This window comes from Topomyia yanbarensis, chromosome 2 (genome assembly GCF_030247195.1).
Source record: "Topomyia yanbarensis strain Yona2022 chromosome 2, ASM3024719v1, whole genome shotgun sequence".
Taxonomy (NCBI): Eukaryota; Metazoa; Arthropoda; class Insecta; order Diptera; family Culicidae; genus Topomyia; species Topomyia yanbarensis.
In genome coordinates this window covers 348,019,022-348,035,140 of record NC_080671.1, presented here as the reverse complement: position 1 = coordinate 348,035,140, position 16,119 = coordinate 348,019,022, and the positions used below count along the sequence as shown (strand labels likewise).

The following is a 16,119-nucleotide window of genomic DNA, read 5'->3' as shown; positions in this document are numbered from 1 at the left end:
CCTAACCTCAATATTGAACCAGCTTCTGATTGGTCGTTTTGCCAGCGATGAACGTTTATTATATTTACAAACGGGATAGAAAACAGTGCTGCTGAATCTATTATGGCTGCTTCTCATACACATCAACATTTCATGCCAATTGAATAAAAGTCCTGAATGACGATATAGCTACGTGTATTGTTAATAGAGACATGAATAATAATTAAATTAAATTTTTAAATGCAGCTAGCATTGTAAATTCATGGTTGAAGTGCGAGCTTTGAGGTACAATTATTTTCAGCAATTGTAAAAAACATGCAAAAGGAAAAGCACTTGACAACCAGGTGCGGATTATTATCAGTGTACTGATTTTCAACAAAATCGTCTGGCAACTTCGCGTTTAAGAGAAGTGCTATAATTTATAGCATCAATTTTGTTAACTGCCAGTGAGTAAACAAAACAAACTGCATGTGCATTGTACATTCGTTTTGTGAAGCACGAGTTAAATTCGGATGGGTGGAAACATTATTTTTATTTACCAAATACATATATGTAATGCAAAATATTCAACAGTATAGCAGTTCAGAAAGTGAAGGGGAGAAAGATGACTCGAGCAAGCAGTGCAGCGCAAAACTACAATCGTCAAAAGATTTACTACGGTCAATTGCTTCGACGGAACCGGTAGCACAACAAGATTCGTCCAAACACCAGGGGCGAATTCGATCCTTCGCCCACGAAAGGGGCATTTGGGCCAGCTATGTTTTTGTTGACTGTGAGTAGTAAAATACTGTTTTATGCATCATTTATGCTATTTACAATATTCTGTTTATGCATTAAAGATAACGATGTCGACCCAATAAGTGACTTCCAACAGCTGATCATAGAAAAAATTTCGAACGATTTAAAGCTAAAACTTGAGCGGGTAGATAAACTGCACCTGAGCCTCACCAAAACTTTCGTTCTGAGGCATCATAATATTTCAGCCTTTGTGGAAACCATCCGATGTGTGTTGAGGGAGAACAAGCGGTAACGTTAATTTGCACCAGAACATACCACAATCTTTGATATTTTACTGATTTTAGGTTCCCCATTCTTCTATCAGACTTGGCTATATATGTCAATGAGGAGAACACTCGGACCTTTTTGGCGGTAAAGGTTCACGATAATAGTGTAGGATCGTTGAATAAGTTGGTAGATAAATTGAACGACTGTATGAGATTGTACAAACTGCCAGAGTTTTACAAAGATAGATCGTTTCACGTGAGCATTTTGTGGGCGTTAGGCAACAAACGACAGCTTCTTCAGGAAAATTTGCCCGATTTGCAGCAAATGTTTGCCACGTTCTACGAAGAGGAATACTGTGATATGAATCTCTGTGTTAACCAAATTAATTTCAAATGCGGGAATAAATATCATACTTTTGATTTATTGTACATCTGGTGTTTTAGGATAAATTTATTAAATTGTAATAGCCTAAAGAAAATAATAACTAGAGACATCTTTGTAACGAATCGCCAGTAACACTGAATCAGCGCGATTCTTCAGATACGGTGGCGTTTGGGTGTACTAGAAACAAAATTCCTGGCGCATTTATCAATACCTATTATGGTCGGGTGAAAAAGGCAGGGGTTGTCTGCTTTGGTGTGGACACATTTGCACAGCCATTCGTCGCTAGATAGCGCTTTACAGGATTTCTCAAAAAAGGTGTTTCCCCGTGGCGAGGACTACAATATGTCAGTCAAGCACGGAGCGTCGTGGATCTTACTCTACTAATACCCATTTTGGGGTACCTTCTAACTGCTGTATAATAAGTGCTGATGATCGAGTATGGTTAGAGTATCACAAATTAATCTTCAGCATAAACATACAGCTTGGTATGGCAAATCCACGTGAAATGCCTCGGGTATGTATACTTGCGAAACTGCTATTGACACATGTCTTATATCCGACTTCATAGCTCGCGATATATGTGCTGTCACAGTCAATATACCTGTTGATAACATAAACAAAAAATACGTCTATTGTTCGGCATACTTGCCGCATAATGACATCACCTTCTGATGTTTTCAAAAGGATTGTAGGATACTGTGTGTGCTAACCATCCTATCTCCCACTAGCCTGTAGGGGAACTGGGGGCAGTCCGACACTGTGGGTAAGCCCGACACCCCATGACTTTTCCTAGAAACCAGCTTTGAAATAATCTCAAAATGATAATGAACCTTTAAATTACTATTTTGGGCACTTAGAGGCACATTTGGTACATAGTGATGTGCCAAATATCGAACAATAAACAAAACAAACACAACCGGTGATTCGCGTACAGGTAGATATTAGGTTTGTTCCAGTACCGGGAGAAACTGGAAGTACTCCGGAGAAAACAGGGAGAAAATCGTTCCTGTATTATCTTCTTTTCTTTTTCTTCTTCTGGTAGCAAATTGTAGTGAAAAGGAGCAAGAATTTTTTGCTCCGGAGCAACAGGGAGTGACTTCCGTGTACTGGAACAAACCTATTATTTTTCGCTCGTTGATGTTAAGGTTTTAAGAGTACTAAAAGCACCGGAAACAGGATTATTTAAGTTATATAGCCTTATCTACACTTCACATTATTAACTGTATTCAATAAGAGGTAAGTTGGACCAATACAGTATTAATAATCATGATTTTGAAAAATTGTGCGTTGTTAGGGTGAGACCGACACTCCTAATGTGAGGTAAGTCCGACACCCTCTTTGCATAGGTGATTAGGATTCTGTAATTGACTAAGTTTAGTTTCCGACTAACGCAGCTACGAATTATAATACTAATAATAATGCTTGATAAATATAAAATTATAAGTGTACATATATATGTTTTATAGATGCCTCGAAACTACAAAAGGAAGACCTGTCGTAGGAGCTGGAGCAAAGAACAGCTGAATCTTGCGAAAGATGCTGTCAGTGAAGGTGTTTCCATAAAATGTGCGGCAAAATCGTTTGATATTCCAAGAATCACACTATTGGATCACGTCCGTGGCAAGGTGACGAAATCAAAACTCGGACCAAAAGAAACCGTCTTTACGGCAGATCAGGAAAATGAATTGATACATCATTTGCATGACTTGGAGAGTCGATTCTATTGAATTACAAAAGACGACGTTCGTCAACTAGCCTTCGAACTGAAACGGGATACAACATCCATTCAACATGCAAAAAAGAAGAGCTGGACGCGATTGGCTGTACCGATTTATGAAACGTAATCCGAAACTAACATTTCGGAAGGCAGAAGCAACGTCCGCCGCAAGAGTCAGGGCGTTTAACAAAGTGTCCGTAGATTCCTTCTTCGATATGTACACAAATCTTCTAGAGGCAATGAAATTTCCTCCGACACGCATCTCTAATGCTTATGAAACAGCTATTTCAACGGTTTGTAACTTTTTAACTTTGCTTATATTTTGGAAATCTGGTTGGGGCATTATAGTTTGTGATACTTTTTTGTGCACCACCCTAGTGTGTACTGTACATGTAAATCAACGATTTTTGATTAAGGGGATGTTTATTCATAAAGCGGTGGACTTTTTCGTGAAAAATAGAAATTTTTATTTGAAATGGGTAAAAAAACTTTAATTGAAAATGTATCCTCAACGTAGGGGTTAGGTATTTTTACATAGATTGTGTATGAAAAGTTTGAAAGAAATCGGTGAAGTCGTTTTTGAATGGCAGATAACACCGCAAATCATGTTTTCCAGAGACGTCCTACAAAAAGCTTCGTTACCGAGTCGTTTGAGGATATTTTTGCATAGAAAAATTACAGCACATTATTGAACTTATACACTATAATGTAAAATTCACGAAAAAAAATCGCGCTGAAACCATTACCACCCACCCTAAGAATATTGGAATTTTCAAAATTTAGAATTTAAATATTTGAACATTAAAAAATTAGAAATTCAAAAAATTAAGAATTTAAAAATTCATGAATTTCAACATTTAAAATTTTAATATTTTAAGAAATTAAAAATTTAAAGACCCAAATATTTTAAATTTTTGGAACTTTGAAATACAAACATTTATAAATATAAAAAATGCAAAAATTTTAAAAGTAAATAGTTTAAGAATTAAAAAATTTAAACATTTAAAAGTTTTAAAAACTTGAAAATTAAAAAATGTAAAATTTATGAATTTAAGAATTTAAAATCAAGAAATTAAGAAATTTAGAAGTTTAAAAATGTAAAAATCCCAAAAATTTAAGAATTTGAAAATATGTAATATATGGGTAAGGTGGGGCAAATCCGATCGTTGGGTAAACCCGACCCCCCTCTGTCATCGACAGTCGGAAGCACTTCGGGAATTGTTGTCATGGGTGTCGTGTAAAGCATCGAAAATAATCATAATAGTGGTATGACAGCATTTTATTAGTCTACATTGAGATGTTCAAACGACAATAAGTGTGTTTTTACAACTTTTGATTTGATTTTTGTGCATTATTGACTACAATAAATTTCTGATTGTCAAAGTGATTTTATAAAAAATGTAATTGTATTGGAATTCTTTGATTAAAGTCCTACAAAGTGCATAGATGAATTTAGTCCAACTTTTCTCATATTTTTTTTTAATTGCATCGTAATGAAAAATGACGCGGTGGGGCAAATCCGACCTTGGGGGGTAAATCAGACCGCTTTTTTGATATGAATCTGTTCATTTATCAAATTGAAATGTATTTTTATTGTAGTTATTTATTATTTTTGTACAATGGTTCATAATTACAAACGAAAGACACAAAAATGTAATGAAAATAGTATTCGTCGAGCAATTGCTCCGATAAAAATGGGAATATCTTTACGTGTTACGTGCTCGTGATTGTGACATTCCAAGATTGATATTGAATTCCATTTTCTTCATGTTACAATTAAATAACATAACATTCATTGATTTATCATTGAAAACTTGGGTAATATCTGTACTAAATAAACCAAAAACATAGGCGGTCGGGTTTACCCCACCATTTTTGAAAACAGCAAAATGAACGTTTTCGGAAAACGCTTGCCTCTTGAAATTTTCCCAAGGCACGAATAAAATGCTATGCATAGCTGCCCAAAAGTCTAACCTTTAATTTGGTATATTAAACGACTTGATCCGATGTAAAATGAACATTTTACAGCCAAAACCATTTACTAGTTCGGATTTGCCCCACCTTACCTTATAAAAATGGAAGAATTTAAATTTCTTGGAAATTTAAAAACCTAAGAATTTAACGTTTTAAAAATCTAATCGTTTCAAATTCTAAAATTAAAAAGCAAGCGGATTTTAAAATTTTAAGTGCTTAAAATTTTTAACTTTTTGAATTTTTAGAACTGTAGAATTAAAATGATCAAAATTAATTTTTTTTTGATATATTTGTGGTATTGTTGTGTTCAAATTTAAAATTCTTATTTTTGAATCTTAAAATTCCACAGATTGTTAAAATTTTTGATTAATTGAATTTTTGTATCGTTGAATTTTTGAATTTCTGAATTTTTTATAATTTCTTTTGAGTTTTGTTTTAAATTTTTGAGTATTTGAATTTTTAAGTCTGGAATATTCGAATTTCTGAATTTAAATTTTTTAATTACTGCATTTTTGAGTTTCTGATTTTCTGAATCTTTGATATGTTCAATTTGTGATATTTCGAGCTTTTGATGTTGAATTTTAGAAATTTTCTATGTATTTGCGCATTTTTTTAATATTTGTATTTAGAAGATTTGAGTTTTTGAATTTCTGAATTCTTATGTTTTTGCATCTTAAAATTTTTGAATGCTTGGTTGTTTGGAAACTTTGCTTTTTTGAAAATTTCATCTCTTAAATTTTTGAATTTTTGTACTTTAGTATTTCTGTCATTTTGCATTTTTGAATTTGTGTCTTTGTATCATACTTAATATTTAATATTTCATTAAGACCAACAAGGTCAGATGATAAACAAAATAAAAATAAAATAAAAATTTGTAGTTATAAATACATAATTGCGTTTTTATATTCGTGTGTTTTACATTTTTGCATTTTTGTAAGTTCGCATTTTTGCATAGTTGAATTATCATATTTTTGTATTTCTGTATTATTGAATTGTTGGATTGTTGAATTTTTGCGTTTTTGCATTTTTGTGTTCTTGTGTATTTGCATTTTTGGATTTTTGTATTTTATATTTTTGTATTCTTATATGTTTGTATTTTTGTATTTTTATATTCTTGTGTTTTTGTATTTTGTTTTTTTTGCATTTTTATATTTTGGTAATTTTACATTTTTGTGTTTTTGCATTATTGTAATTTTTGAGGTGAGCGCCGCCGCTGCCGATGATTTTTACACGCCGCCGATTTCGGGAAAAAATGGTTAGCGCTCCGATTGCCTTTTTTTGTGCTGCGCCACCGATCAAATTTAAACCCGCGCCGATTCCATATTTGACATCAATGTGTATTTAGTAAAAGAATTTTGGTATACTCTATGTAAAACGATAATCTTATTGGATATAACACTTTTGTGTGATTCTTTCCATTCCCAATCTTAAGGCAGACTATTGTAGTCCATATGGAAACAAAGGTGCTTTCAAACCGCACGGCAACTCCGCAAGCATTCAACTGTAACCTTGTCTGCGAGCGGTTTAGGGGAACGCGGGGCAAGTCCGACACCTTAAGCGCAATAATTTTTCTAAAATTCCACAAAGTTCCTAAAATTGTATATTCTGTGCATAATCCTTGTTTAGGTGGTTCTTAACAAAATATAATTTTTTCAGCGTTTCAAAAAATTGAATTCATTAAAAGTTATTGGTTGCCAAAAAATGGAGAAAAATGTCATTTTAAAAACGCTGCGGGTAAGACCGACACCCCAAAGGGGCAAGAGCGACCCCCTTTTGAACTTTCTTTTTGTCCAAATTTTTCCATTAAAAATGTATTGTGTATGTGTGATAAAGTGCAATTATGTGTATATGAGTATGTGTGATGCAAACGCATACTTCCTGTAGTTTCATCGCGTAGCAAAAGGAAGAGCATTCGAATGTGTGGTGTTATGAATAAATAATGTTTAACGCATGGTTTATATTATGGTACGGGTTTTCTCAAGTAATTCTTTCGAGCTTTATTGCCACTTTTATAGCCATTCTAACGAGGAAGAGCTGTTCTGCAAGCAGATTATATACGCTGTTACTAGGACTCATTCACTTAGAAGTGACGCACGCTTCGTAGTAAGCTATCCGGTTCGTGTTGTGATTTTTCGGAACACTGTTGATCAACAATCCGACGGTCAATGAAATTTTTTCATCAATATCATTTCAAAATCTCATATTAGATTATACTTTTCGTTTCTTTTTGTAATATTATTATGAATCACATTCAATTATTTTTTATTTTTTTGGTCGGCTTGAGACAATACTGATAAATAAATGCAAAAAACATAGTTTCCGTGTATTTCAATTATTAACATGACGTAATTATAGTATTAATTGAACACAACAAATATACCCAGTCGTTTGTATCGAATCAAAAACGAACCATCTAACCAATTATCTAAACACCGTGTCGGTCTTACCCCACCCAAAAATTGTCGGTCTTACCCCAACAGCGCCCATTTTTGTTAAATGCTCAATTAACAGTATTGAAATACTCAAACTTATCTTCAATACATACAAATAACGGTATGGAGAGTAGAATAGAATGTGTGACAAAAAAACTGGTCATTTTCAAAGCTTTTGTGTTATTAAAACCTTAAAATGTATCAACTAAAAATAACATCCAAAAGCGCATCAACTTTGCTTTCGCTTGTTTTGTTTATTTTGTTGACGTTTATGAACACATATGGCATCGATATGCATCGAAATGCCAAAAATAATCGTACTAATAATATCCTGTCATTATTGTATGATTTAAAATTTGATGTCAGGGAAAAGTCGTGGGGTGTCGGGCTTACCCAGGGTGTCGGGCTTCCCCCCAGTTCCCCTACTTATTAACTGTGAATTTATATAGTGTTCCGTTGTTAACCCTTAAAGGCGCAAAGCATTTTTTCAAATTTTCTGAAAATTGTCTAACAGTTTTAATACGTTACTATGATAATTTTGAGATGTTTTTCGCAATGTTGTTTTGAAAGTCATCTGGAACGCAGCACCCAACAATCAGTCTGTAGAAACCACAATACTTCCCACTGTCGAATTCTCATTAGTTAAAGACACAAGTTACTCAGTGTAAGAAAATATTTGGTTAATGCGGAGTTAGATAGAATATGGAGCGAATGATTATGTCACTTTTTCATGGTTAGAAACAGTTAAAACTTAATGAACCGACATGTAAGTCAGCACAATTGTTTCTACAAAATCTGTGTACATATTTAAATAAATATACATTGCAAATTACCATCGCACGCATGAATCACCATTCTACCCAAATTTGCACGCAAGCAAGGTCTGTATAGCGATTGCTGAACGTCTGCCGGTCGATCGTTGTGTCGGCTGCTGGCTTTCGGGACTCGAACCCAGGTGCGCTGCGTACAAGGCAATCGATTTACCAACTACGCTACGCCCACCCCCTATCTTTTGTTTCTCTTTGTCTTTAATTTGCCAAAAAAGTCTACAAAATCACTACAGTATAACTTTTCTGCAATCGAAACTTAGTAACATATTGGCCTATTGTTCGAAGGCGATTCGATGTTTAACCTGTAATGGAAGCCGGAAGCCACGCCTTATCATGTATTTTCAATAAATAATTCATAGGATCTCGTGTACGTGACTTTCAACTGAGAGCGGAGACCTTCTTTTGCGGTGGGGATACAGTTGTCTGTTCGCATAATGCATCTTTGGGATTATTTGCTTCTCTCATGTCTCACGTCGAGGTCTTCATAGTTAAAGCTGTGTTGGTGCCTACGGTCGGATGTTGTTTCTTGCTTCTTGCACTTGCGCATGAGCAACCTAAACCCGTCACTATTGTTGTTAACGTCCTCGCCGTTAGTGCTAACAGTTGATTTTGGGGTTCTAAATGCTGTTTTACAGTAGTCATTGTGGGTTGAACAACTGTCACAAATTTGGCAACCGTTTGTAGTTCAGGTATTTGAATGGAAACTCTTTTTGGATTGGTTTATCGTAGATGAGCCGGCAATTTTCATTCTCTTCTATATCTGTATCTTTGTATTGCGCAAGGATTGTTCATGGTGTGGCGTCTGATTTTCATACATGTACGTAGGAATTTGTATGCTATGGGTGCAGTGTGGTTTTTTAATAGTTCCGTGATTTTTGAGTTGTATAGTCAAGTACTCAAGTAAGGTCTTTCGATCCGCATTCTGAACATAAAGAAATTTCTCCAAGTATCAGGTGTAACAGATTCTACTTCTCCGTATTGCGACATGCATTTTACAATAAACTTTGAAGGGGTATGAGGTCATGTCGTCTAACCTCTATACAGGTCGGACTCGATTATCCGGGGATTCGATTATCCGGGGATTCGATTATCCGTGATTCGATTATCCGGAGAAAATGATTCGATTATCCGGGTGTTTCGAAAAAAAATCAATTTTCAACTGGAATGTCTGATTATAGTGCTAATTCGATCATTGCAGTCAACTATACTTTTTTCGGGGGGTCTAGGGTTAAACTCCTCACAAATTTTGGCCTACCCCAAAAATAGCTTAGTCATTCTGCGCAAAGTGGTCAAAAAACTGAAACTTGGGATCGACCTTTACGGGTTGGAACCAATTTTGAAAAAATTGTTCAACTACAGCCAATATATAATATCCTAAATTATTGTGTCATTTTTAACCACGCCTCGGTCCATGGGAACACTCCTAATTTGAACAAATTGTTTAAAAAAAAATGTTCTTCGAATTATATCTCTGGTACTGTATGCACAAGAATCAATCAGAGAGATGATTTTTGAAGGATTTGTTTAATGAATTTAGAAAATATGCTAGTTTTTACGGCAGTGTTGCCAAATATGCAATTTTTTAGTTTTAATCTAAAAGTACATTTTTCTTGTAATACATATGTTGGGTACCGCAGGCCTTTTTACACATAAATACATACTTATACTTACTCGGTCGGTTTCTGGCACTATCTTGGGACAATGATGGCATGCTTTTCAGGATTCTGTATGAATACTTTCTAGGATTCTGATCGAAGTTTTCCTAGCATTCCGATGGAATCTATTTAAAATTTCGATTGAATCCTTATCCGTATTTCTATGGCTTTTTCTTTGAATTTAGATACAGGATTCTATAGAAAAGCTTCTCAAAGGTCTGCTGAAAATAGCATTCTGCTGAAGATTGTAATTTTTTCAAGATGCTGATAGAATCATGTTTTCCTATTGAGTTCCAGTGGACTTTGACACAATATTGCTTCCATTATCCCCTTCAACAATTGATTCCTGCTCAGAATTCCAAAGGCATCTTTAACCCATTCATGCCAATGCTGTTGATAAATAAGCACGTTTTTAAACGTGTATTACTTTTGGTTTACACAACGTATGTTTACAACGACAAGTAAGCTAATAGCTGGGGCTAATATCTTTCATTCGAGCACTAACAGTTATAAATATTATGAGTTGAAAAGATGTTATTACAATTAATCTGGTTGGGTTCCGCTGAAACAGTGCTGCCAGGGATTGTTTCTGTTAATGTTGAAAGTGAAATTTTGGAATATTTTCGTGGCTTATTATAAATAAATATTATTGGAAACTGATAGAACTTTCTAATTTAGATTGCCTTCAACTACCTTTTTCATGTAATTGGACTTGATCGGAAGGTAAATATTGAGCAGCTTCTAGCACTGCTAAAGAAGAACCTATCTTCAGGTATTTCGTGTTTCATGATGCCAACAGTTCTAAGAAAAAATAGTTTTGGAACCCGATGTGCGGTAGAAAAAAGTTGGTCAAGAAATAGTTAACAAAATTTTGATAAGAGACCCGGTTGTCACTGGAGGCTATTTCAATTCTTGGGTAGCTCAAGCAAAAATGGATGTTAGGCTGTGTAAAGAGGGCGCCGGCTATACTTCTTGCTGAAACCGCCAAGAACCCTGCGTCTATGTAATCTTCTGTAGTTCTTCACTAGTAGTGACAAACATGAGTGGGAGAGTTTCCGTGTAGTGATCACCTGACAATCTGGTACAACATTGGTCAACTAAATGATGTTACAAAGACAAGGATGTTCTTTTGGATGCACAATGCGCCCTAACTAGCATGAGGGTTAAAAGAAATGTTAGCTGTTATATGTGACACCACCACGTATATTAAACTGGAGGCAAGAAACAGACGACCCCCAGTTTACTTACTTTATTTTTTCTAGTATACGAATTATAGAATCATTTACCTCGGAAAATCGAAGCCCCGGGTAATCGAGTTTGACCTGTTACAGAAGACACACCTTATTAAAAAGTTTGTCTTAGAATTCTTGCACAAATAGCTATAAACAACTGATACATACTGTTAATTCGTTACAAATAATAATAAATGAAACCCAACTGAAAATACAAATCACGTCTTGAAATTCTGAAAAATCGACTAGGGTCAAAATAGGTACATTTACATTTACCATAATAGGAAAATTTAACCTGACCATTTTATTTCCAATTTCTTCGCAAATGAAGCTTAAATTCATAAAATAACGCAAAAAAAATTTTGATTCGATTATCCGGGTGATTCGATTATCCGGGGGGAGATTTTTTTGAAATCCCCGGATAATCGAGTCCGACCTGTATTGTCATTTTTCATAATCTTAATCCCTATACTGTCACTTTCAACCACCCGTTTCAGGTTGTTCGGCAAAACGAATATGTCTGCCTGGTCTAATATGTTGAATGAGATCAGTGTTGCATTGCGCAGGTGATGATCCTGAAGATAGACGACTACCAAAAGCTCCATTTTCACATTTAGAAAATATTCCGCTGCATAAAAACTCAGTCGAATAGAACAATATTCAAAGTCAACGATTGCGGCGTAGGGTCGGATCAACGATCCTACATCAACTTTACTCATTATGGCAATAATAAATACGTTTCCTTTGTTCTCGAGATAATGCTTACTATATGGAGAGGCTGATAGTTGTCGTTCACTTCACTCGGTTGTAGGTCTGACTCAGGCAGAAGTAGAAAGAAGACCAGGTCTTCCCAAGTAACCAAGAAGCATTATAACGTAGGCTAATATCTGCTTTAGATCTACATATAAAGCTGTCTTAAAGAGGCGTGAAGCCCTATATACTAATATAATGCTGTTATTATGCCAGAAAAGGCGAAATATAGTGTTATTACTGTGCAGAGATTGACAACTGGTTTCTGCAATACTAATGCTATTATAAAGCCCCAGCGTGCAAATGTCAAATTTGAAAGCCTAATATTGGAACTACTAATACTATTAAAAAGCTTCGATTGACTGTCATTGTTCGCCATGGTTTTAAAACCATTTCTTAGGGCATGTTCAGGAGCGTTTTATTTTGTATAGGAGTTTCAAAGTAGAACTGGAACTGAAACATTCACATCCCCAGCAGAGCGTTTTGTTTTATAATTTCGAACAGTTTTGTTTTAAAATTTAAAACTGTTATACGACGCCATTCTATTTGTTGCTGATTTTAAAACACGTTTAGAACTGTGTTTTAAATACATTCAAAGTTTTCAGCACAGACACTTAGACCCGATAGACTGGGGAAAAATAAATTTGAATGCAGTAATTCTGAAGACATTGCGAGACATGAATTTTAAACTGAATAGAACACCCTCTAAAACAGCTGCTGGGGACAGCAAGTTCTAGTTTTAAAATTTTCAGTTTTATATTATAGAACTGTCAAAATTATGAATCTAGAACTGAAACACTCCTGAACATGCCCTTATGTTTCCTTTCGGTATGATGAGCAAAAAGGAAAAATGTGAAAATAAAATGTACTGTTTAAAACCGTAATTGACTCTCTTCTAATGCATTGTAATGAATATTTTAATGAGTTTTCGTTCTCTCATGATAAGGTAAAGAGCCTATTTTCACCATGCTAAGCAAGGTACCTCACTAATTCGTTAATTTTTCGCCCTACAATCAATGGAATGCGTGAAAATTGACATCAACAGCTTTGCTTCGTTGTTAAGAACCAATATAATAACACAAATACACTGAAAACAGTAAAATTCTCGTGTTTGAGCGCGACGAAAACTCGAATCGAGTGCCCCTATTGTTGCGCTACCATTGCGCTACCAATGCGTTGAACAAAGATGGCAGACACTGCTCTAACCAACGCACAGTGGCGTAACTATATCAAATACATGGTCAAAATTATTTCACATGTTTTCAAGCTTTTTTATACGATAACAAGTGATGCAAAATGGTTTTTCATGGGTTTAGACAATATTTGACTAAAAAATGAAAATATTAAACTTCCTTGCAGTGTGATGCAAAGCCGAAAATAAACGAATTCCACGAGCATTATTTTTTTTCAATGTAAACGTGTTTTTAGAGTAATCTATCAGTTTGAGGAAACCTCGCATTGAGATTTAGTCTATTACAACTGTTATCATAAATTAAACATTTTGTTTCAAGTTCATATGTTTATTTTGCTTTTCTGGTTTTCTTATAGCAGAAAAAAATTATTCAAGTTTATGTAAATTCGTTAATAGAAATCTATCCAAGTGATTATCGTATTCAATCTGATTATTCACGTCAACACTTGCAATCCGGAGACAAGGAACTGGAATGAGAAGATTGCATAATTTGTTTGACGTTTCCAAGGCAACTTGTGTACCTTACGTTTCATATAGCAAGGTTAGTGGAAGTTATATTTCACACTCCTTTATATGGCTATCGTGGTCATAATAGCTCAATTTGGTTAATGGACGCAATCTAACAAAAATAATATGGGGGACTCAATCAAATCATTCTTGTCATATAAGCTTGAGCTTGAGCTTGTGCGACCACCTCTGGCCGCTACTCCGTTATCGATCTGGACTGGCTGAAGTTGCACAGGGAATAAGTAGATAATTATGCTTGGGAGTAACGAAACATCTTTCAATGTACAACTACTGGTAATCCTAAATTGTTTATTGATCAATACCGGCGCCGGCCAGGCCCTAACGTAGATCGCGGGAGGAAAGTGAAGGAATGGTCAGTCCGATACTTGCTTTTGCTAGAGGCCGTATATACTACTGCGCACTCCACAAGTATCACGGGTGGAGGATATTTGTTAGTAAGTATATAACAAGTTGAATACTACTTCTTCTTTACCGACGCCAGAGAAGTGACTTCACTTCTGGACTAGATATCGATCCATCAACGCATGGACCGGGGACCAACCGCTTTACTTCCATTCCGAAGGAAGACGTCACCACAGATTTTATCACCTTAGAAAAATCGCAATGGCCTTGGCTGGAATTGAACTCATACTAACTGGAATGAGTGGCAGTCACGCTTACCACTCAACCATCGGTGCCGTCTCAAATTAACCTTTTCATATAAGATCTTTTAAATAGCCCCAATACTAATTGTTTTAATTGTATTCTCTTAAATTTGAACAAAAAACACGACATTTTCAAACAGCTGTAAAAAACCGAATGGGTTTAATTGGGAATGTTTTCTTCGTGGAACAGTGGGGGACACTCCAAAAAATTATCTCCTTTAACAGGTTTACCCGACATTGCTCGACAAGGTACTTTTTTTTACTAACGAATATGTAGAAAATTGAAAAAAGTGAGCACTTTTATAAAACCTACCCAAAAATGACAAAGAAAAGTTAAAATTGACCCCAATTGATTGTAGTTGCTGGAGTTTGCTATGAAAAGCACGATTTTGATTTATATATTGACTTTGGGTAAGTAGTTTTTGAGCAATCTGAATTGAGGGATAATGGCTTTCAAGCTAATAAAATGTGTAAAAAAATCACTGATTTCAAATAATTGCATACAAAAATTATCAAACGAAAACGCTTTTCTTTTTAAGCAAAACGTTAGAGTATGTTTCGAAGAACAATTTAAGCTGAAAATATGGACAAATAAACGAAACCAATATTTTTTCTATTTTGGCCAGTATTTGAAGTTAGTTACGTTTCAAACGGGTAGGGTGATAATAGAAACATAGCGCAAATGGGCTCATCACCCTACGAATGTTTTACGAAAATTACCTTTAGTAAGTCTCGAACTGAGGTACCGTGTCTTGTCCTTCACGGTAAGTGCGCTGCGTTTGCTCCCTGGACTATATTGCATATGTTCGATTGAAATGAAATGTGCCGAATATAATCTTCAAGAAGAGTTGCATAACAAATAAACCCACATATATAATGGAACTAAATGCACTTGTAAAGCTCACATGCTGTAAAGATCCTTGAAGCAGGTACGCGTTAAATCAGCTTTATATACGAATAAAGAGCAAGCGATAATGCTATTTGCGGCTGTGCAGTTATGCATTATTGATGATAATATAGAACTTTATTGCATTGTTAATGCTGTAATAGAGATTCAATGCAACGTTAGTGCAAATGTATAGCCAATATAGTGCAATGGCTTCATGCTTATGGTTACTTGGGTTGTTATTTTATCTATTGAGGAATATTTATTAAATTGAAATGGATGGCGTAAAACTGTTCATGCTTTTTGAAACCGTATTAGCATCGATATTCGTAACGGTTGGCATTTCAAGCATTAGGAACGGTGATTTAAATTTATCTTTAGCAATCGAAATTTTGGGTCTGCTAAAATATTTACTTTTATTTTATTTCCACAGTGTTATACTTAAAGCTGTTGACACCGCTACGTCATCAATATTTGGTTTAATTTTAAAACACGCAGACACAATAGCCAACATAGCTAGATTATTGAGCAAGTCGTTCGTCCTCGCCGCCGATGATTTTAGCAAACGGCGTCATGCTGATACGCCGCGCCGCCGACCCAAATCACACCAACGCCGCCGATAACGACATTTTTCATCAGCGCACACTTCTAGTATTTTTGTGGTTTGTGTTTCTGTATTTTCGTATATTTTTTGTTTCTATATTTTTGTTTTTTTTGTACTTCAATATTTAGTATGTTTGTGTTTTAGTATGTTTGCATTTCATGTTTTTGAATGTATGTATTTTTGCATTTCTGTATTTTTTAATTTTTGTATTTTTGCATTATTTAATATTGTATTTTTCTGATTTCGTTTTTTTGCATTATTATATTATTTTATTTTTGTGTTTACGTGTTTTTGAATGTTTAATTTT

The 16,119-nt window shown here is 34.9% G+C and overlaps 1 protein-coding gene across 1 annotated transcript in view; it reads left to right on the top strand.

The window, feature by feature from the left end:
- The first annotated feature begins 415 nt into the window (after window positions 1-415).
- Window positions 416-16,119, top strand: part of LOC131680664 (U6 snRNA phosphodiesterase 1) — a 117,351-nt gene continuing 101,647 nt past the window's right edge. The window contains exons 1-4 of the mRNA XM_058961377.1: window positions 416-495; window positions 553-751; window positions 819-1,005; window positions 1,062-1,409. Of these exons, the coding sequence (XP_058817360.1) occupies window positions 448-495; window positions 553-751; window positions 819-1,005; window positions 1,062-1,409 (782 nt within the window). The 5' untranslated portion in view covers window positions 416-447. The remainder of the gene's footprint in view (window positions 496-552; window positions 752-818; window positions 1,006-1,061; window positions 1,410-16,119) is intronic.